The sequence below is a fragment of the Indicator indicator genome, chromosome 8, assembly GCF_027791375.1.
Source record: "Indicator indicator isolate 239-I01 chromosome 8, UM_Iind_1.1, whole genome shotgun sequence".
NCBI classification, from domain to species: Eukaryota; Metazoa; Chordata; class Aves; order Piciformes; family Indicatoridae; genus Indicator; species Indicator indicator.
The window spans coordinates 2,911,234-2,933,746 of record NC_072017.1 but is presented as its reverse complement, the minus strand read 5'-3'; the positions used below and the strand labels follow the sequence as shown (position 1 = coordinate 2,933,746).

General features: G+C 39.2%; 1 protein-coding gene across 4 annotated transcripts in view; it reads left to right on the top strand.

The window, feature by feature from the left end:
- DCUN1D4 (defective in cullin neddylation 1 domain containing 4) overlaps positions 1–18,301 on the top strand; it is a 35,687-nt gene extending 17,386 nt beyond the window's left edge. For 3 of the 4 annotated variants that reach the window (XM_054382822.1, XM_054382818.1, XM_054382819.1), the window contains 8 exons: positions 233–347; positions 10,921–11,012; positions 13,292–13,362; positions 14,490–14,581; positions 15,376–15,484; positions 16,753–16,857; positions 17,801–17,903; positions 18,016–18,301. In XM_054382822.1, coding sequence (XP_054238797.1) covers positions 277–347; positions 10,921–11,012; positions 13,292–13,362; positions 14,490–14,581; positions 15,376–15,484; positions 16,753–16,857; positions 17,801–17,903; positions 18,016–18,071 — 699 coding nt within the window. In that variant the 5' untranslated portion in view covers positions 233–276 and the 3' untranslated portion in view covers positions 18,072–18,301. The remainder of the gene's footprint in view (positions 1–232; positions 348–10,920; positions 11,013–13,291; positions 13,363–14,489; positions 14,582–15,375; positions 15,485–16,752; positions 16,858–17,800; positions 17,904–18,015) is intronic. The other variant, XM_054382821.1, reaches the window with a different exon arrangement.
- Positions 18,302–22,513: the final 4,212 nt, after the last annotated feature.

Here is a 22,513-nt window from a genome sequence, read left to right as displayed (position 1 = left end):
ATGTTCTGGTATAGTACTTTTGGCCTTAACAGAAAGTTGATCGTAGAACACCACATAAAAGTGAGATGGCTTTTACTGTTTAAAGGAGACTTTTTTTTTTTTTTTGGTAATTTATAAATCCACTAACTTAACTGCCTTCCCTTCCCTTTGTAATATGCCTCTTAGTGGACACAGTTTAACTGGTCTGCAACAGTTTCATTTCTTGTACTGGTGTTTTTAATTCCCTCTGTAGGAAGTCTCCGGTCTTGCAGTTCATCAGACTGCTTTAGTAAAGTGATGCCACCAAGGAAAAAGAGGAGACCTGCAGCAGGAGATGATTTATCTGCTAAGAAAAGTAGACATGATGGGTATGTCCTCTTACCATGAGCTAAGACTGCTGGGATATCTGAAGTTGGGTTTTTAAATGCTAATGGAAATGGTATTTGAATCTGCTTGGTTTCTCAATGTGGAACCATAGCCTGTGATTAAACTGTGGGATATTGATAAGCACTTCTAAATTCAGTTTGCATCTCACCTTTTCCTGGTCATACAGGAAGCTTGTGAGGACCTCCTCCTTGCTCTGAAATAGACATAGCTGTCAAAACAGACAAACTTGCTTGCCAAAAACAACTTCTAAGAAATAAAGTAATGTCTTCCTGTATACATGCATAAGGTCTCGGTTGGGCATTTTCAATATACACCCTGTGGGAAAAGTGAGGCTAGTTGGAGCCCACTCAGCTCTTACTTGAAGTCCAGCTAGTCTCTCCCTGTCAAACTGCGATTTGATGCTGATCAGGTAAGGGAGAGGTGAAGATTGCCCAGGCAAGGTGATAGCCAGCAGTGAGGTGGTGATGAAGGTGGTGCTGCTCAACTTCCCTCTGGGCAACAGATGTGCAAATGGGTTACAACCACATGCACCAGCAGTGTATTGTTTTGGAATAGGTGCAGCCTAGCTGAAGCTAGTGCTGAGTGTTGGATTTTTCAGTGTGTGTATGGTCAGTCTGCCTCAGTCATTTAGAAACCACTGTGTACAAGATACTCAGTATTTATGTGCACTTAATTCAGAACTTGTGGGAGTACAGGACTGTACACACTTGCATCATAGGTGCAGGGCTGTCCTGATGCTGGAAAGTGATTCATACAGCCAGAAAGTTTGGTTGCCACTATGCCAGTCAGTAGAATTTGAGCTCTGTTTACACTGATGTTTCACCTGTGACTCCAACCCACGTTTCCATAACAAATATCTTCAGGAAGATACATTTGCAAACAGAAGAGAGATACTGAAGATGTATTTCTTCTGCTAGCCTCAAATGGGGCTGGGAGCTTTCCTTTTCATTATCTGGCACGAGTAAGAAAAATGCTGGTAGCCAAATTAAGCCTCTGGTCATGCCTCTACAACTCCATTGTGTTTAATAGGGTTGCACAACTATAGCTACACTGCAATTTATTAAATGATCTGTTGATGCAGAAGAAGGAAGATTCAACTCTCCCTTTCATTGCTTTGCTTATCTAACACTTAGGAGAACAAAAAAGCAGTACACGTTCTTAACATTATTTGTTGTCGTTCAGAAATAGTAATGTATACAAGGTAAAGAGTTGGTAGAGGGCTTTATACCTTATCCAGAGATATGCACATGATATGGGGGTGAAACAAGGACAGAGTGTTTCTAGAATCTTAAGTAGAGAGCTTCATGAAATTTAACTCTCCCTCCCTTTGCCAAGACCCTGATGTTAAAACAACCCAAACCCCGTAGAAAGTAAGATTGGCTGTAAGAGAGATTGATTGGTGTAATTCAGATTAGAAAATTGAGAACCTGGTTTCTTACTCAGTAATTTAGGGTATAATAATAGTTATAAAGAGCTTTCTGCCTTTCCGTTTATAACTGATGGATCTAGCCCTCATTCTATGCCTGTGTTAGGCTTTATTAAATGAAAGACCTCAGCCTGCTTTTTGGAAGAGGAGGTTAAACCAGATCTGCCAGTCATGGGCCACAGGGGATTGTGGTTCAGATTTTTATCTGTCCTCTTAACTTCTAAAGGTTTTGGGGCTTTCCTTGCTTCCCAATGTGTAAGCTACTTTTCGTTTGGTCTTCAAGAAAATAGATTTTTTTTATTTCAGCAATGTGAAATTACTTGCTGAAAGTCGATCCCAGTCTTGGAGCTTTTTTTCTTTCAAGGAAAGAGGTTTCTTCAAATTTGGCTTCAATATCAAATGGCAAAAATGCCCCTGTAACCTTCTGTGAACAAAGAGCAAAATCCCTTCCATGCTTATTCTTCAGGTGGAGCTGATGCTTGTCGTGTGTTCTTTGGAGGTCAGACGTTTCACTTTGTCAAGCAGAAATCAATCTGAAATTGGGAACCTCTACGGCAGTGTGCTGTAGCAGAGTCAATTATTTGCAAAGCCATTTCCTCTGATATTGTACCCAGAGAATGCTGCATACAATAAAACCAGTTCATGGCATCAGGGGCTTCTAGGCCTGCTTGTTTACCATTGCTTCTGCTTTAGAGGCAAACTTCCTAGAAGCTGTGGACTAGTAACATAACACAGGATAAGCCTTCAGGGGACATTAGCTTGCGTGGATCCTGCATTAAGCAAAAAATAGTGTTTCTTCTTTAATGTCTGTTTCCAGTGCAAAAATACAATGTGATTTGTGGCTTCAAATGCTTATGGAATGATGCAAGTTTTATGTGTTTCTCAGTTACAGTGGCACACTTAGAGGGCAACACAAAGAGAGCTAGGAATTAAGTCTCCTGCTTACCTTCAGTGCAAAAATAGTAGTAGTCTGAAGATCATCAAAGGACTGTTATTATTAATGGTGTTAGCACAGCTGAGACCAAATGCTGATGATTCTTCCTGGTTTTAGGAGGAAAACTTAATTTTTTAAAGAAAAACTCAAGGACTTTTTGCTTGTTTGTTTTAATCCTCTCATGGATAGCTTTGGGTGATACTTTGTCTTCACTATTTGTGGTGTGTTCCTATCATCTCTTCAACTATGGTAGTAATATTTTTATATATATATATATGCTGACTAGAAAGTTCATTTCAGTAGGGCTCTCAGCTGAAAGAGATGATGATTTCCAAAGGCTCTTAAATTCAAACACATCTGATATTGGGGAGCTTATAATATCCTTCACCTTCAGTTCCTGGCTGTGAGGAATACAACCTCATCTTGGAAGGATTAGTGAAATAATGACACTGGAAAATTTGTAGGAACAAATCTAGTTCTTAGTGAAGTTACTGGAAACGCTGACTCATGCACAGACTGATTATGGAAAAGGAGGATTCCAAACACCTTCTTTAGAATTGCACCTTAATATAGTAAGAGTTTGAATTCTATTCATTGATGTTCATAACATCACCTTGAACCATGAATGCATTGTTTCTGTGGGAGGGAATCTTTATACCAGATGATGTATAATGTAAAGAATCAGAATTGTTTCCGTTGGAAAAGGTCTTCTAGGTCACTGAATCCATCATAATCTAACTACCAAGTCTGGTGCTAAACCAGACCACATCTATGGGTATTTTAAACACCTCCAGGGATGGGGATTCATCCACCTCCCTGGGGAGCCTTTTCCAGTGTTTAATAACTCTTTATGAAGGACCCTGTGTATTCATTTCTGGGTCACAGTAAGATTCACCCTGTCTCAAAAGAATAGGTGTTGGAAGTAAACAGTTAAGCACACTCACCAGAACATAATGTTGTGAAGGCTTAGTTTGTATTTTCCTCTCAGTATCACAGTCTTGACTTGTACCTACAACTCTCAAAGCAATGACTATTCTCAAACAGGAATTAAAAATAATAGTTCTGTACCTTGCTATTCCATTTCTCAGTTTTAGGGGTCTTAGGAAAGGTAAACCAAGTTTTATGTCAGGATACTTGCTAGGTAAGAATTAAGTCCTCACTGTGGCATCATCTAATGCTGTGGATCTCTGACACAATCTCTAGCCAAATATTGACGTTTTCCTGAGGGAAAAATCAGCTATATAATGTAATCTCTTCTTTCTGATACTCTCATTTGAAAAATAATTTTGCTCCTTATTCCAGAATCATGCTGAGGGCAAAAATCTTGCAGTAATGGATACTTGGACCTCAGAAGGATGAAAACTAGGAATATCTATCTGCTTCCCTGAAAGTTATGTTTTCAAGCAATTTGTCCTTGATGTGTGTGTGGGCCTATTAAAATGCAAAATAGATTTTCCTTTTCAAGTAATGAGCTTCATATTCTATAACATATTGAAAACAGAGTCAAGACACTGTTTGTTGACATGAGAAAGTAAAATGGGAGTGTACTAACTTTGGAAGTTTTCAAAACTAGTAGTGTTGAGAGGACTTTGTTGGTCTCTTGGTACCACCTGGCTTGGACATGCCCCATATAGACAGCCTATGTAACCAGTGTCATAAATGTCTAGACTTTACACCTTGAAGAGGAGATTTTCAAGTACACACTAATATATTTTTCCTTGTTTCTACACCTTTTCAATGAACTTCTTAGTGCTGAAGAAACTTGAGCAGGATCGGTGACTCTCAGCCTGTATGCTGTTACCCATACTGCTCCTTAACCCAGATGAAGTTTGAAACACTAAATTAGAAGTTTAGAGATGACTGTAAGCCTTTAAATAGGGAGAGATAAGGCAAATGAATTCATAAAGCTTGCCAATGAAGGAGATTTGTCTTGAGGGCTGCTTCAGATGGCGAAACATTTCCCTCTTCCCCCTTCCCTTGTTTCTAATACAGGATTTAGGGTGCTACTGCTGAATTCACAATTGTGAATGAACAGATAAAGCTTTATAAAAACAGATTCTTTGTGCTGCACTGATGAAAATTCTTAGCCAAAATTTAAAATTAATTAATTTAGTTGCTTAGTTTGAAAATCATAATGAGGTAAAGTTTTTGAATAGGCTCTGGCTGCACAGAAGTGAAGCTACTATTGGTAAATTTCTTCATGTTTTCATTCAGTAAACATTGACCGTTTGAAATAAGCAGGCTGTAAAGCTTCATCAGTTTAGCTTTTGGGTTACCATAAGAAAGGGTACCTTCTTCTGCTTGCTTCCTTTCTTTTTTAACTTCTTTTCCACCTCCATCTTAAATGAGCTTCCACAATCAAGAAGAGAATGTTGTTAGAATGAAGTTCTTCCCAGACAGAGAGATTGGCCATTGGAATGTGCTGCCCAGGGAGGTGGTGGGGTCAGCATCCCTGGAGGTGTTTAAGAAGAGCCTGGCTGAGGCACTTAGTGCCATGGTCTGGTTGATTAGATAGGGTTGGGTGATTGGTTGGACTTGATGATCTTGGAGGTCTCTTCCAACCTGGTTGATTCTGTATGATTTAAACTCCATGCTTTCACTGATCTCAGTTTGTGTGTTCTGGATACACACAGCTCACAGTTGCAAATTCCAGTGCAGCTGAAAGCACACTCAGAGCAGGAGTGGATCCCCAACTTTTTGAAGACGGCACAGAATTATTGTGACCTTGTTTTTATGCTGGCAGTAACCATTTACTCTTGGTCATGATGACCTACCCAGTCACCCCATAACACCTGGATACAGTTGTTCTCACCAAATTGGTTATCATGGATGTCCCCTTCCTGGAGGTGTTCAAGGCCAGGCTGGATGAGGGCTTGAGCAACCTGGGCCAGTGGCAGGTGTCCCTGCTCATGGCAAGGGGGTTGGAACTAGATGATCTTGTAGGTCCCTTCCAACCCCAAACGATTGTCTGAATCTGTGGAAATAATCTGGAAAAGATGGATGATGGTTTGTTTAAAGAAACATGAAAGACTTGGACAGTTAGGTTTTTTTAATTAGTTTTTGTACCTCTTTGAATTACAAACTACATTATCCCATCTTTTTTTGTTGGCATATTACAATCCCTTAGCTTAGGATGATATTTCATAGAATGGTTTGGCTTGGAATGGACCTTAAAGATGATCTAGTTTCAACCCCCTGCTATGGGGTCCACTAGACCAGGTTGCTCAAGGCCTCATAAGTGTGAAAATGGCTGTTATGAGTCAGCTGTCAGATCATGGTGGAAATGCAGGCACTTCTGAGAAAGTGACTTCACTTCAGTGTGGTTAGGTAGGTGATGTCACTTTTCTAAAATGTAAGCAGGTTAATCTCGTGTTGCTTTTTCCCTGCCCACGTTCTTTCCTCTCTCTAGTTGGCAACATGGCTGTTAGAGATAAGAAAGAAAAAGTGATAAGCAAGAAAAAGTTAAGGCTGCTGTCACTATCTTGACACTGACAGTGTTATGATAAACTAATAAAAACTATTATTTTTCAAGCAAGTATTTTTTCACTGTGCCTGCATGTGTGTCTTGTCTCAGAGACAGACTCTTTGCTTATAGGTTTGTGGTTTTTGGTTTTTTTGCTTATAGATGTTTTTAATTTCTTTCCCTTTCCTTGTTGTTCCTGATGGGCAACATGTCAGGGTTCAGAAATGGAAGGGTAATTCTAAACTCAAAAGACACAGTTTGCTGTTGTCTAGTAGGTATAGCAGACACTGTGGGAACAAGTTCTGCATGCACCTTTCTAGCTCTGATAATGGAGAAAACACCATTTGGCTGCTGGTCCAGCACCAGCATTCTCCAACAGAGGTAGTAGCTCTGTGTGTCGGTGTGAGCTGAAATTCCCCCCCCACCAACAATAACCAGGCTAGCTCAGTCTGGAAGCAAATGGAAAGCTGTATTTACAAGCAGAGTCTAAAATCTACAATGAAATGCAATGAATATGTACAAATATACAAAATTCACAACATTCACAAATATATACAATCAACAGAAAAAGCACAACCGATCTCCCTTTGCTTCCCCCCAAGGGGACCCTCCCAAAGGGGCCTCCCTCTCCCAGGAGCTTCCCCCCCAGACCCCCCTGGACAGAGAAGCAGAGTTAGTTAAGCAGAAAGTTGTTAACTTAGCTGCCAAGGTCAGTGTGTTATCTTCAGCCAGAAGAGAAGAAGAAACAGCAGCCAGACAGCCCAGCAACTGCCCCCACTGCCGAACGCAGAATGTGCCGAGTGCCTACTTTGTTTTGGGTAATAGTTCTTAAACATTTCTATCTATCCGATGGAAGTGTTTAGAACAATCGTTATTTTGCTTTCTTACACCCAATAGTGACTTATTTACATTCTTTCACTTTCTCTGTTCTGAATTTTGCAAGGAAAAATTAAAAAGACAGTTTCAAACCATCACACTCTGGTACCAAAAGCACCAAGGTTCAGTCCTTGGCCCAGCCTTTATGGAAGATACCTGTAGAACTTGTGGGGGTTTTTGTTTGTTTGCTTGGTTTTGGGTTTGGTTTTGTTTTTTTCTGGTGGTGGTCATCTTGAGGAATCTGTGAGCCATTGAAGATTTGCTGTTTGAAACTCAGACTTGCTCAGTAGGTGTTTGGTGGTGGTCCCAAAGTACTCAGATACCTACCCTGTGCAGTGTGTATTTGTCTGCCTGGCACAAAGAAAGGCACATCATCCTCCAGTGTGGAAAGAGGAAAATCCACAGAGGTGAGAAATACTTCAGAATACAAAAGGGATTCCAGATGTCTCTGGCAGATTGTGGTTTTTCAGTTCTTGAGACAGTCAGATCTGTACCAATGGTACTTCAGGGGCCATGGGTTTTGGAATCACCTTTACACTATGCTGCAAGGTTTGGCTTGCTGTGATCATGGAACTAAGCTGTCCAAGGCTGTAATCTCAGGTACTTCTCTGCTTACTTGCTTGTCTCTCCCTGCTCATCTTGCTTCACTAAGCACTTCAGGAAGAAGGAGTCTCTTGCTAATAGAACTAGCTGGTTTGGCTAGACAGGAGGGGGAAACTCATTTGGTGTTTGAACTAAGCAGGGAGAGAAGAGAGAACTGAGAGGCTTCGTCTTTACATGTGAGATCAGTAACACTGGATCTGATTTGGTGTTGCTTGTTTCCATCATAGTCCTTTTCAAGTGATCCTTGTCTTGCGGAATACGTAATCTGCTCTTAATTCCCCTAGGCCAAGAGAACATCTGAGGTTCATTGAGCCATTTTTATTGCATGGCTTTATACCTCTGGCCACACATAGTCTGCTTTCATCATAAACGTGTTAGTGTCATCTATTCTAATGAGTGTCTGGCTAATGAGCTGGTAGCAGAGACTAGGACAGCTCAAGATCCAATCCTTTCTGACTTCATTTTCTGATGTTGTGCAGTAATTTATCTTACCAGCATGCCTTGGAGAGATCTGATATCAGATCTGGTTTCTCAAAAATCAGACTCAGTGGTCAGATATTGAACTTCTTGAACAATGAGAAGTTGGTGGCCAAAGTATTTCTTGGAGTCACTTGCCTGTATTTTGGAGACATGGGCTTAGAATAGTTTATTAATGTCTGACCAATTACCTTATCCTTAAGTACAACAAATGACTTTCAGTCCCAACCAGTCCTATGAAAACTTGACACTATAAAAAGCACTGATGTTTTCTATTCTCAGTCTCCATTCCTCTTGCACCTACTGCTGTCACTGTCATCTTAGTCCAGGCTGCTGTATTGAGCCCTGCCACTTGTAGATGCAGGAATCCTTTTTCTGAAACACCTGAATGACTTAGAGCCCTGTCAATAAATTAGTTTCTTGAGGGTTGCTTCTCAAATCCACTGTTCACATACTGACAGGTAAAGTGTTGATGAGTTATGTAAACAATTGGGGTGAGGCACTTGGCTAGCATTTTCTTCATCACATAGAATCTTGTGAGGAATGTCTTTGGGACCCACTTTAGCTTTGCAGGTTCATGGTCCCAGCAGTGCTTTTACAGGCTTCTTGAATATATAAAATGCAATAGAGTAGAATAAAAATGTGGACTAGTTCCTGCTGCAGTCATTTTTCAACTAGGTATTCCAGTTGGTGTTTGTCACATTTGTTTGCTACAGGAAAGGGGATTCTGAATAATTAGACTTTTTGCCAAAGTGGCAGAATGCCCTCTTTCTTTTTTTTTTTTTTTGGTTCCTTTGAATTCAGAGTGGCCTGAAAAATACTGGCTAGGTCCTCAATAATCACAGTTCATTCTGGAAGTATCCTAGAATGGTTGAGGTTGGAGGGGACCTTAGAGATCATCTCCTCCAAGCTCCCCACCATGGGCAAGGACACCTCTCAATGACACTGAGCTGCTCAAGGCCTCATCCAATCTGGCCTTGAATACCCCCAGGGAGGAGGCAGCCACAACCTCCATGGGCAGCCTGTGCCAGAGTCTCAGCACCCTCCTACTGAGAGGTATGAGAATGTTATCAGACCTGTTTGAAAAAAAAAATAATTAGAAATTGTTTCAGCTCTGACTTCTACCTTGTGGCTTAGTGTTTACTTACTGGGCAGCCTGTTCCTTTGCAACTACAGCGAAGCTTACACAAAATGGGTTCAATCAGAAGTTCACATAGAAAAACAAACAAAAAAAAGTGTTTTCAAAATGAAAGTTAAAAACCTCCACACCCCTACAACCTGTAGGTATATGAGTGTGTGTTTCTGAGGTCTGTATGGCTGGCATTGTGCTGCAGTGTTTCAGCTCTTTGCAGATCATCCCTTGTTCTGTACTGCATTAAGGAAGATGGGAAATAAAATTAAGAGCCTCATTAGTGTTTTTCTTCCAATTATCAGTTTGGCATTTTACTCTGGGTAATGTTACTTTTTTCTAATGGTTAGTTGCTTTAAAGAAACTAGAAGAAGCATCATGAAGTAGTTACTTGAGTTACTGTCATACTGAGCTATATGCAGGGTGAGCGAGGTGGGGGATAGTGGGGTCAGTGTACTCTAAGCTCATAAATACAGATTACAGGTCTTTCTAGAAGGACAAAGTGGTGATAAAATCAACTCCAAATTGATTTCCTCAAGTAGCTTTGGGATTCTCCTTGAACCAATTAGCCACTTCACTGTCCTTCCCCAGCAGGGTTTGACACTGAGAGGCAAGGCTGCAGGCTCAAAACACTTGGAGCTGTTCTTGGTTACCTCCTTTAGTGTAAGCCATTTGTCACTTGGCTCTTCTCAGCCTGTATGAGGCCAGGCTACTGCAGAGTGGTGGAAATGGATCAGAGGATGCATGTGCAGCAATGAAGATATACTTGGACTGCTGAGTCTTTTTCCTCTTAACAGGCACAAATGATACTGTCTCTATTTCAGGAAAGTCTGTGCAAGGTTGAGTTACTCATCAACTTTTGCTGTGCCTTCCGTACTTTAAGTGTTGAAGGCACTAAATTCAGGAGCCTGGTGCTTCAGTGTTGTTTCCCAAGTGTACTTAAAATTCCTTTTGCATCTTGTTGAAGGAGAGCATTACCTTGCCAGTCATCTCTAGGGGGAATCTAGTTTCACAGCTACTTACCCCATGATGAATGAGGTTATTTGAATTGCTGTCAGTGAGGACCTGTAACTGCTCTCTATGGTTCTTTTGTGTTACCAGCTTGCTGGCTGTAGAATAATATCAGTGTGTGTCAAGTCAGTTTTGGCCTTTATGCCTTTTATAGGATTTTTCTTAGGAGGCAAAAAGAGTTTGTGCAGTTGTCCTTAGTAGCTCAAGTGCATGAGGTATGTGTGTGCCTACAGATGGGACCTGTGTTGACTGTGACATGGAATTCCTCTAGGCATGGAGCAATAGCCAAGCTGCAGCCCATCAGCTGATTGTAGTAACTAATGGTGCACACAAGCCTTCCTAGAACTTGCACAAAGCAGTGGGGTTGAATTTGAATTCATCTGTAATTGTTGCAGGGACAGTTGATGTACAGGGATAACATTTCTGAATCAGTTGAAGTGTGATAGACTGAGCAAACACAGTGTTTAGGTTCAGTGTCCTAAGTGATCAGATAGGAGGGCAGAATGCTGGGTTAGCTGGTTCATGGAAGGAAAAACATTGCTGCTTACAGTGGCTGTTGACTAAAAGATTGCTTCTGAAAAGCTGATTAATTAATTGCTTGTTTCTCTTTTTTGTTTTTGTTTTTTTTTTCCAAGTATGTATAGAAAATATGATTCGACTAGAATAAAAGCAGAGGAAGAAGTCTTTTCAAGTAAGAGGTGCTTAGAATGGTTCTATGAATATGCAGGTAAGGATGAATTGCAAAAATTCCTTGTAGTAACCATTGACTCTAAACTGCCACATTAAAAACTGGATTAACTGAGCTTTCCCAAGGCTGAATATAGAGGCTTTTATCCTGTGAAAGGCTTCAAGAAGCTTTTCTTAATGTTCTGTGTAGCGTGAAGTTGAAAAGTTCAAGGGGCAAATTTTGGCTTTGCCTGTGTTCTATAAAAAAGAAGACAGAAGGTGTCTAACAAACTATTTTTGAACATGTTAGCTGTGCTATTAATCTATAGTTAAAGCTGTACTTTTGCTCAAAATGTTGGTACCTCTCTGGCTTTAGAAGTGAAGTTATCTGCCATGGTCTATGCTGAGGAGCATACACTGATCCCTCAGGAGGAATGTCTGCAATAAAAACGTGGGGGAGATAGTAACATCAGTTTTGTTACTGCTGAATCTTGCTTATGATTTCAAGCAAAGATGTTAATAAACTCAAATACCCTGTACCAGTCTTGTCTTCATATAGTTTTCCATCACAAGGTAGACTGAATTGTTGCTTATTCTTGCCCTTGTATGTGAGGACTGGCTGTAGGCATTACCTCTAGGATTGTTAGTTACAATCTGTGGTCACCAAAGATGATCCTTTAATAGTTGGCTATGGCATTAATTATTTTTTTTAAAAGACATGGTATTCTGAAGGGGAGGACTTGAAGTATGAGTCAAAATGATCTTATGACTGTAAAGACCAAAAAGAAATTTAATAGGTGATTGACAAAAAAAAATAATCACCTTATCTTGAGTTTTCTGATACTGCCTTGAATAACTTGCTCACACCTCCTGTTTTCTCTACTTCTTACACTTGACTTAATCTGCTGTAATTTTTTTCTTTCCAATAAAATGATATAACCTAAATTAAATCTCAACTTGTCTGTGGCAGTCTGTGAGAGGAGATTAAAACAAATTCAAGCCAAATCTATTCTGTCAAATTCTTTGCCTTTCTGACCAGCTTCATCTATATTTGTCACTGTTGCTACAGTAAAAAAAAAAAAAAGATAAATTTTTTTTTGTCAAGAAAGAAGGGATTAAAGGAAGGCTGTACTTGAAAGAACTTTTCTGTTTGCATTGGATGCATATACCAAGGCAAAACAAGAGTATGGTTCTGTTTACAGTGTTGATTAACATTCTAAAATCTGCATTTTTGACGAATAATCTCTTTTGTGTTCTTGCTTCTGAAGTCTTCTTTATATATGCAGGCAGTTGTTGCTGCAGTTGTTAGTTCGGGGTTTTTTTCCCACTGTCTTTTCACATTAGAGAATGAATCATTTTAAAGACTGTTTTCTATACTGAAAGAACTGAGAAGACAGGAAAAGATATCATGAAACCTTGTTATTTCAGTGTAGTAGATCACCTCATAATAAAACAGAGACTGATCTTCCCTTTAAAACCTCCTTTTTCTTGCACATCTTATGTTTCATGGAACCTGGCATTTCAGCTTCTATTTTTTTTTTTCCCAGATGAGGGCTTGTAAGCACAATAAAATAATTCTAACAAAATAGTCCAAATACTTAAAATGTGCTTAAAGAATTGCACAGTACATTTTTTTTAATGTCTGTATAATGTTTTCAATAGAGTAATGTAGAAGCTACAAACTTCTTGATTTTTAAGTAGTGCATTTTAATAGCATCTGTATTTTGAATTTTTGCTTTCCTTTTAAGCTGTAATTTGTGTTTTCCTTCCCTCTGCAGTTACTAAAATTGAGATCATGTGTGGCCATGGAATAGCAAGGAGCAGGAGATTCTCATTTCAGGCTGTTTCATAGATAACGTCCTATAAAGATAGTATATGAGACAAGAAGGAACAAGATTCCAGGAATGATAATGTCTTGTGTTCTGTATAGCCGTGCATCACATTTTTATGTGAAAGGATATTGTTGTGACAGTAGAGATTCAAGCCAATGAGAGGATTTTCCATAGCCATCATCCATTTGTATGATGTGTATGTTCTGCTAATTTTAAGTGGATTCTTAAATTTCTTCTTGTTGACTCTTCCAGGATTATCTCAGTAAATAGGCAGAATAAAAGATATTGTCAGGAATGAAAGAAAAGTAGGTTTGCAGTTGTTGTGTCTGTTTCCAAAGATTTAAAAGTATCCAAGTCTGCTAGTAAGTGTGGAAATACTGCATGTCAAAACAAACCAAAAAAACCCTGAACTTTCTTACAGGGTTTTACTGAGTGAGTGTATTTCTCTTGTGCTGTAAAGGTCAGACTTTAAATATTTGGAAATAACTAAAATATATTTTGCTTGCAGGCACTGACGACATTGTAGGGCCAGAAGGCATGGAGAAATTTTGTGAAGACATTGGAGTTGAACCTGAAAATGTAAGTTCAGAGTCCATTCAAAAAGATGCCTAATCTGCTATGATGTACATGAGCTACCTTTCTATCTTATCATTTCTCCATCAAAAAAATCAATAAATTCTTAGGAACTGAAAAAAAGTATAAACCAGAGAGGTGTGGAAACAACCCGTGCCTTGTACAGTTTTTTTCCTAGTGTCTATATTTTGCTCTTTAAGCCTATATGCAAGTCCCATCTTTTGCAAAGTTCATAAAACACCACCTCTAAGTAAAATGAGAATTGTGGGTTTGAAAGATTTGCTAGAAATGTAAGTTGTAATCTGCTAATTTGGGAATTTATTAGTATTATAAATCCTTGAGATTTATGCATGCATTTGAGTAGATAGGAACAAGCTCTTTACTTATGAGGGTGGTGGAACACTGGAACAGGTCGCCCAGGGAGGTAGTTGAGGCCCCATCCACGGAGATATTCAAGGTGAGGCTGGACAGGGCTCTGGGCAACCTGATCTAGTTGAGGATGTCCCTGCTGACTGCAGAGGGGGTTGGATTGGATGACCTTTGGAGTTCCCTTCCAACCCAAACCATTCTGTGATACTCAGATTTCATACTCGAACTACATAGAGCTGCACTAACATCCAGCTAGTGACTGGATTATAGTATCTTACCATATGACTTCAAATTCTTCATTGCTTTCAGTCTTGTGTGTGAGATGTGAAACACTGAGCTTTAGAATTGTATTTCCCAGGGCTCATGGATAACAACTAATGCTCATCTAGATAACAGTTTAACAGATTTCCAAAGCTACTGGTTGTCAAATGGGTGCTTAAATTTTGCAGCTATGAGGGTAAACCTTTTCTGTACCTTTTGTGCCAATTCATTGTCACTGCATTTGCTCACTCAATGACTGCAGGTGCTCCCTTGAAGTGAGGTGGCTTCTGGTAGCTTGGGTGTTCTCTCTGCACACTTAGGTTCTCTGGGTTCTGTCCATGTTTATCACCTTCAGAGCTTTTAACTTCTAAAAGTGTAGCAAAGATCTGAACATCCCATTTATACAAGTAGAACATCTACTGAACAGTGGTTATTGAAGAACATGTGGATCTTTTTATTAATTCTTTTCAGTCTTCACTTTTCTCTTTTTCTCTTTAAAACAGGTAGTTATGCTTGTACTAGCATGGAAGTTGGATGCACAGAACATGGGCTACTTCACATTACAAGAATGGTTGAAAGGAATGACATCACTACAGTAAGTGCTTTGGAAGACCTCTTTAAGTTTCTATTAGTAAACTCAGTTTTGTAGGAAAAAAAAAAAACAGCCCACACTTTGTTTTGACTCAAAACACCTAAAAGAGAGAGCTCTGCTGTGGAGCCTGTGTCATACATTTTTTTGTTCTATTTATGGTCTTGTGGACACTTCAGAGAAAGCTTGAAACATGCATGTTTAAATACAGTTGGATTAAAATACTTACAGTCTCCAAGAACAGAAGTGTGATGAGGTTTAACATTGTCTCTGTCCCCAAGGACATCTTTGTCACTGGCTTGGACTTGTCTATTAGATACTGGTAGGTTGCTAGTTTAAAATGATGAATAATAAAGCCCATGCTCTTAAGAGCTGCTTTCTCCAGTTGAGAGCTTACATTCAGTGTAGTTGAATAATCATGTGTTCATAGAGAGTAGGAGAAAGGATTGTGCTCTGACTTGTTGCCCAGAACAACAGCACTAAAACTGTGCAGGAAGTTCTAGAGTTTTACTAAAACTGTAGTAGTACTTTTTCCTCCGCTGTGGTTTGCCATGTATAGACAAGCTCTTGGTTTAATCTGTTGGGTTTCCACAAAGCTGAACAAATTTTTCTCTGACTACCAGTGTCAGACTTTGCTGTTTTGTCTAAATCCATTTGCACTGTGAGTTTAATCAAGGCGTTTTGTGCAGGCAAACTCTTAAACGTAATGCTGATAACACCTGTTAGAGGTTCTCTTCTAAAACATCAAATCCCTGTGTAAGAATGCAGACTCTAAAATTCACTTTGTGCTTTTCTTGTAGATGTGATACTACAGAAAAATTGAGAAATTCTCTGGATTACTTGAGATCTTTATTAAATGAGCCTACCAATTTTAAACTTATTTATAGATATGCATTTGACTTTGCACGGGTAAGTACAGGGCAAGACTGGCACTGGAAATTAAAGCTTTGTTTTCATGAGTAATAATTAAAAGACTGTACTTGCAGGTATGTTTATCTTAAGGTATACCTCAAGATTGCTTCTAATAAATGGAGTTATTGCTGTTCTAAAAAAGTATATGGAAAATGCCAGAACTGGAAAGGAAAAGTATGAGAGATGCTTGATGTTCAGCGGTTTGGTGTTTTGATATCTTTTGTTACCTCTGTGACTTCAAGGAAATAATTTACCCCATGTTGTGTTGTGTACCGGAGCTTTGCCACTTGCTTCCACTGGCTTTACAAATAACCTGTGTTTTCTTCTTACTGTATGAGTTTTGTGAGCATAAACATTTAAAACAGAAGGCATGTCAGGCATTTCAGCAGGTGGTAAGCATGACTGACATGGATATGTGATAATACAACTACTTGTTCAGAAGACTGGAAGATCATTCATGATGATCTCAGCATTTATTAAATAATTTCCTGATATCTTTCTACTATAAAATATGTATTGGCAAAATTGTAGTTAGTATTGGAACTCATTATGCATAAAAATATTCTTACTTCAAGGGAGCAGTAAATTTTCTGAGTTTTTTGGACATGGGATCTGCACATCCATCTTGCTAATATGGTGGAATATACAGAATATTTAACCATAAAAACAATCGTGGGCAAACCTGAATCTCAGATTTCAGTGCAGGAAAACCAAAAACAGCAAGAAAATGAGCAGCAAAGTAATCTGAGAAAAATAATGACAATAAGTGGAGCTGGTAGCAGTTCTGATAATTGTGTGTCCTAAGTAGCTGACATTTGTGGTACTCCAGTGGCTTCTGCATGCAGAGAGTCATGGAGTTTGCTTTTAACTGAGCAAACCCAGAGCTGAATGTGATAGGATGCGCTGTGTTAGTATGAGAGGGGGAAAAGAGGCATGCCAAGATCTGAGTTCCTCCTTTGCTTCGTGGAGATTTGTTCTGCCAGTTTGGCTCAATGTAAAATGCAAAGGTTGGAAATAATTGAGACTGGCCAAGGAGTTCAAGATACTGATGGGAATTGTGAAAAACAATATTAGACTAATAGAATTACTGAACTTTAGATGCTATTATGTGTTTGCTATTTTCTGTATGGGTGAGCTGTAGTACAGGCAGTGGGAGAAGTGAAAGATCCTGACATTATTCTCTGGTTTTTTTGGTGTTTTTTTTTTTTTTTTTTTTTTTTTTTTTTTTTTTTGTTTGCTTTTTTACCTTTTTTTTTCTCCTGCAGGAAAAGGATCAGCGCAGCTTAGATATCAATACTGCCAAGTGCATGTTGGGCCTTCTTTTAGGAAAAACATGGTCCCTTTTTCCAGTATTTCATCAGTTTTTAGAGGTATGAAGTTTGTTTTTGGATCTGTCTTCTCTGATGTTCCAGAGGTAGAATGAACAGCTAAGAATTTTTTTTGTTGTAGAACAACACTTGTAACTGATTATTTTTTCCCTTGTTCCTTTTCCCCACACTATTAAGGTTGCCCAAGGAGGTTGTGGCTGCCTTCTCCCTGGCGGTGTGGAAGGCCAGGTTGGATAAGGCCTTGAGCAGCTGAGTCTAGTTGAGAGGTGTCCCTGCCCATGGTGGGGAGGTTGGAATAGGTGATCTCTGAGGTCCTTTCCAGCCTGAGCCATTCTATGAAGGTTTATTTAATGCAGGACAAAATATAGAATATCTTTGATGTGGTTTTAGACTTACGTTTTATTTCCATATGTTTGTCCATTAAAGATGCCTTAATAAATCCATTAATTATTCAACACTGGCTTAACTGCTTGGTGGTTTCTTTAATCTTTCTTAGTTTTAGAGGGCATACAGATAAACCTTGTGAGGATGAAGAGAATACTGAGAGGGGATCTGATCAATGTGCATAAATATCTGAGGGGTGGGTGTCAAGTGGAGGGCGCCAGGCTCTTTTCTGTGGTTCACAGTGATAAGACAAGGAACAATGGGTTCAAGCTTGAACATAGAAGATTTCACCTCAACATGAGGAGAAACTTCTTTACAGTGAGGGTGACAGAGCACTGGAACAGACTCCCCAAGGTGGGGGTTGTGGAATCTCCTTCTCTGGAGACTTTCCAAACCCACCTGGATGCATTCCTGTGCAGACTACCTTAAGTGATCCTGCTCTGGCAGGGGGGTTGGACCTGATGATCTCTTAAGGTCCCTTTCAACCTCTGATATACTGTGAGACTGTGTGAATGACCATTTTTAAGTTTTCTGTAAGAAAATCTGACTTTGAGGGAATTGGAAAGAGAAGTTGCTAACCTGTGTTCCTTGCCTTAAGCAGCAATCCAAATACAAAGTTATCAACAAGGACCAATGGTGTAATGTTCTTGAATTCAGCAGAACAATTAACCTCGACCTCAGCAACTATGATGAAGATGGAGCCTGTAAGTACTCTATCACATGTTGGTGTCCTGAAATAATTTCTTTCTCTCAGATTAATCATTGTGTCCTTCTTACAACATCTTTGTAAAATGCAGTTATTTGCTCTCTCTACAGGGCCAGTGTTGTTGGATGAGTTTGTGGAATGGTATAAAGGCAAGCAGATGACATAGGAGTTTAAACTATGCACAGCCACTCAAGAGTCACTGTTACCACAGTTTAATGTCAACCATTAGCCATAAACTGCTCCTTGTATCAAAGTGCATGCTGCTTTTTCTTGCACTGCCTCCCTCCTGCAGGGAACTTTTGGTGTTTGCTATTTAACAAGCTAGCTATGCCTTGCTGTGTAGCATTGTTCTCTTTGAAAGGCTGCTTTGCATTTTGTATTTACACTACCAATGGGTGAACTTGCCAGCGTCTTCACTGTGATGATGTGTATATTGCTGTCTAAATTTTGTATATGTGTATAAAAAAAAAAAAAAAACAAACCCAAACCCCAAACCAAGCTTCACCTAGGGATCATTTCTCCAGAAATGTATTGTAAAAAAATAATAATAATTTTGTGGCATATTTCTAAGTCATCACTTTATGTGTTTGTTTGAAACTTGGGTTGGTTTTGTTTTGTTTTCTTTTTGGTCTCAAATGTAGCATTTAGGAACAATGAAATGGAGCAGGCTGCTTGGACAAGAGCTATGTGAAGAATTGTTTTGTCAATTTTCCTGTTACTCTTTGAGATGCCAATTTCTGAGGGGAGAAGACATGCTGTGATTTACTTTTTTTTTCCCTCTTCACCAGAACTTGCCAAACCTGACCTATTGCTTAATAGGAATGGAACAGTGGTGTCTTAAAAAAAGAAATATATATATATACATATAAATATCAGAACACTGTAATAGTTGTACATGCCACAGATTATTTGAAGAAAAAAAATAGTGCTGACTTTTTAATGTTAAAACTTGCAGTAGTCATTACAGGTACAAATGAACAAATTAAAATACCTTTTGAAAATGGGTTTTAGACTTTCTTAAATTGCCATTGGCATAGTCCTTTTAATATTTGCTGTACCAAGAGTGTCTGCTCTGTGCTGTGATCTAGTTCTAGCTAAAATTAGTGGTTTGGGGACTAAAGTCTGCACACCCCTGGCAGATAGATAATAGAGATTTGGGGATCAAGTTGGTTTTTGTTTGGATTTTTGGTTTGATTGGTTATTTTTCTTAACATTGACCTTTCCCAGGGTTTCTAACTTTGTGTTTCTTAGTTTCTTATTAAAAATATGATAGAGTAGCCAAACCTTTTTTTTTTTTTTTGTTTCATGCTGGGGATTGGAATTTCCCAGCAGAACGTCCATTGCAGGCAATGGGCAGGTTAAACACCACCAGCATTAAATGACAGGACTTTTCAGTAGGGACCACTGCCTGTTTCACTTATTTCTTTATCAGTTCTCATGATTGTCTGGAGGGAAAATGAGTGAATGGAATGATGTTTAAGTTCTGTAATTTTTGTCTTTGCCTTACCCTTCTTTACTAAGCAGTGGTAGTGTTGATTTTTATGAATAGGTCCTTGAAATACCCGGTGCTATTAAACTGTGATCCCTAAGGATTTATTGAAGTGGTCCACAATGATTCATAGAGCATTTAACCAAAAAAAAGAAAAAGAGGGCCGGTGGATGTTTTGGAGCAAAGACCAGCATTCACTTTCTGTAGAAATATGTTACAAGGTGTTGGACACTTGAGAAACTTCTCCAGAGTGTAGCCTTGGGGGAAGGGAGGGGATTTTGAGGTTGGTTGAGGTTGAATGTGAAATTTTCAGCTGTGTCAAAGGTCCTGTTCTGCCACCTCTGAAGTCAGGAACAACTCTCATTAGCTTGACAACTTTCAGGATTAAGCTCTAGTTAGCAAAAGCACACAAGTTTGCTTGCCCTGGGCCAAGAAGTTGTCATTGTGGTGCTACAGGTGGTCAGCTGCATTCAAATCTGTTTGTGGCTGCTGTTGGGTTTGTCAAACTCAGCTGCCAAAGACCAAAGTTGTTTGTGTAGATTTGTAAATACATAAATGTACAACATGTGTGCATCTACAAACCCTGGGATTTCACAATGCTGAGAAGAAAATAGTACCTTTCCCTGTGAAATAGTTGTGTTGGAATTTCCATGGCACTAAAGAGTGCTCTTTAGCAAGTTAACAGCAGTAGAACACATGTGGTCATTGCTTTTTCACCTACTACAGTGCAGGATCTTCATTCCATCCTTTTCTGCCAGTTTGCTCAGGAAATTAATTCAGTGGGATGTGGCATTTAACTTTTATAAGAAGCCTCTTCCTAAAACACACACATTTTAGGAAGACTTTGGAGGTAAATGGTCTATTACCATAATTACAGCTGTTAAGGAAATGCCAGTGAAGCTGCTGGTTTAGTTCTTCAAAGGCTGACCTTGGAAGCAGCATAGCTTTTGACATGAGGCTGAGTTGTGGTTGCTAAGATTTGTCTAGAAGTACTGTCCTTGTTCTGAAGCATTAAGCTAGTTACTGACTCCAGAAAACAATTTAGCACCAGTTGGCATAAACCCTGCAACCAGTGCAAGGTTTTGTATGTCACAAAGAACTTCCTAGAATGGAAGCAAGAGCCAAAGACACTTTTAATCTGTGACTGTTACAGGTCTAACTTTCATGTCACAGGGTCAACAGAAATCTGTTCAGCTCAGTCAGATGCTCTCTTTTCAAGCTTTGCTGCTAAGGCTTAGCAAAATACAAAACTGAATTAAAAGCAAAAGTAGCAGAGGAAAAGGAACCTGAGGAAGTATTCCTGCTGTGTAAGTAAACAAACTTCATTTATTAATTTGGCTGAAAGGAACTGGGAGTGGTGGAAAGGAAGGCTGTGTTTAGAAGTGCATCAGGTGGATGCTGCAATTGTTTGTTTTTTGTTTTCTTCCACTTGCAAGCAGGATAATCTGTAGCCTTCAGCTGGTTTGTAAACATGCATCTTCATAAAATAAACCACAAATGGAGCTGCAGCTAGGAGAGGGCTTACTGACCTTTACAGAGAGCAAATAGACTTCAGATGGCCTGTTTGGCTTGAGAAGCTTCCCTGTGCTATCCATCCTCCTGGTCTTGCTCTGTGTGCTGGCAGACAGGACCCTGACTTTGCAGCTCTGGTATTGTGAAGGAATTGCCCCTCCTGTTTGAATAATTGTGGAAACTTAACTCAGCTGCTTGGTTTAACTTTAGTTAGTACAAGTTTGGTGTTTGCTGGTTTGTTTGTTATGCCTTCATGTAGCTGGTGTAGGGGGGTTGGGTTTCTTTGTTTTGAAAAGTAATATCCAGATTATAAACATACTGGACAAAGACTTGTGGGACAAGACTGAGAGGTAATTCAGGCAAAAGTGTCACAGATCTCATGCTGATCCTTCTGCTCTATTGTTACTGTCCTTAGAACAAAAACTTGATGATCTGTGTGCAATTTGTGCTTGGTACCAGGGAGATGTAAGGTGGAGAGCCAGTTAGTGAAAGGAAAACAGCATCCAGAGGCTGTAGCAGTGGAAACTCTAAGCTCATAGACAGTTGGAGCTCTTTGGACTTGATGATCTTAAAGATCTCCAACTGTAATGATTCTATGAACAGTATCTGCAGCATTGCATTCCACAAAGTAAATTTCATTATACAGCAAAATCTTAAGTATTTAAAATACTACTAAATTCTGTGTTACTGCCATTTTCCCACCTTACCTGTTTTCAAGGGAAACAAGCTGAAGAAGATGGAATTTATTGGAATCCTTTATGTACTTGAATTTTCAGTTAAAACCTCTTCAAGGCTGGTTTTGAGCTCGCAGTAAATATTTGGATTCCTTTTCTACAACCTTTTGTAACACTTGTGAAGGACTGGAGGCTTCTCCCATGTTACCACAAACACAGGCATTTTATTCCTCATAAATAAGCTCTCACAATCAAAATTACTTTCAGCTCATTGCTTTTTGGCTAATGTTTCCAACTTTCTTGGGGGGAGGGGGCAAGTAAGGTTAAGGTTTTCCCAGCTTTCTGTTGACCCTTGGTCACAAGCCTAACAAACTGTTTAATACTCTTGGAATTCATATAGACAGCTTTAAAGGTTAGCTTGTGTCCCACTTTTAATTATGACTGCTAAAATACCTCTTTCTAGGCCTTAGATTTGTGTCCTTTTACACTGCTGTAGAAGTGTATAAAATCCATCCAACTGAAGTTTGTTTTCTGTAACTGAGACTAAAACTTAGCTTGGTTTTTGTTTTTACTTTTAATTTTATTTTCATGTTTTAATTTTTCAGACTTCCCCTCTCAGTGTGTGTGTGTGTGTGTGTTGTCACAAACCAGTACCTACTGCAGGAAGAGCAGTGAACCTCTTAACTGTGAATGTTTTAATTCTCAGTTCTTTCAATCTGACATCAATAAGGGTGTGCTGAACTCCTGGGACTCAGCACCTGACCTGTTCAATGCCACCTAACATGGCTGATTATTTTTTTTATTTTTATTCTTTCAGGTCTTTTGCTGGTGTTACTGTAAAAATGACATCCCACAAATAAACAGTATTTGTGTTGGTTTCAGCAACTGACTTCAGATTTCTCTGTGGTTCATACTTCAGAAAGTCCTATCTGC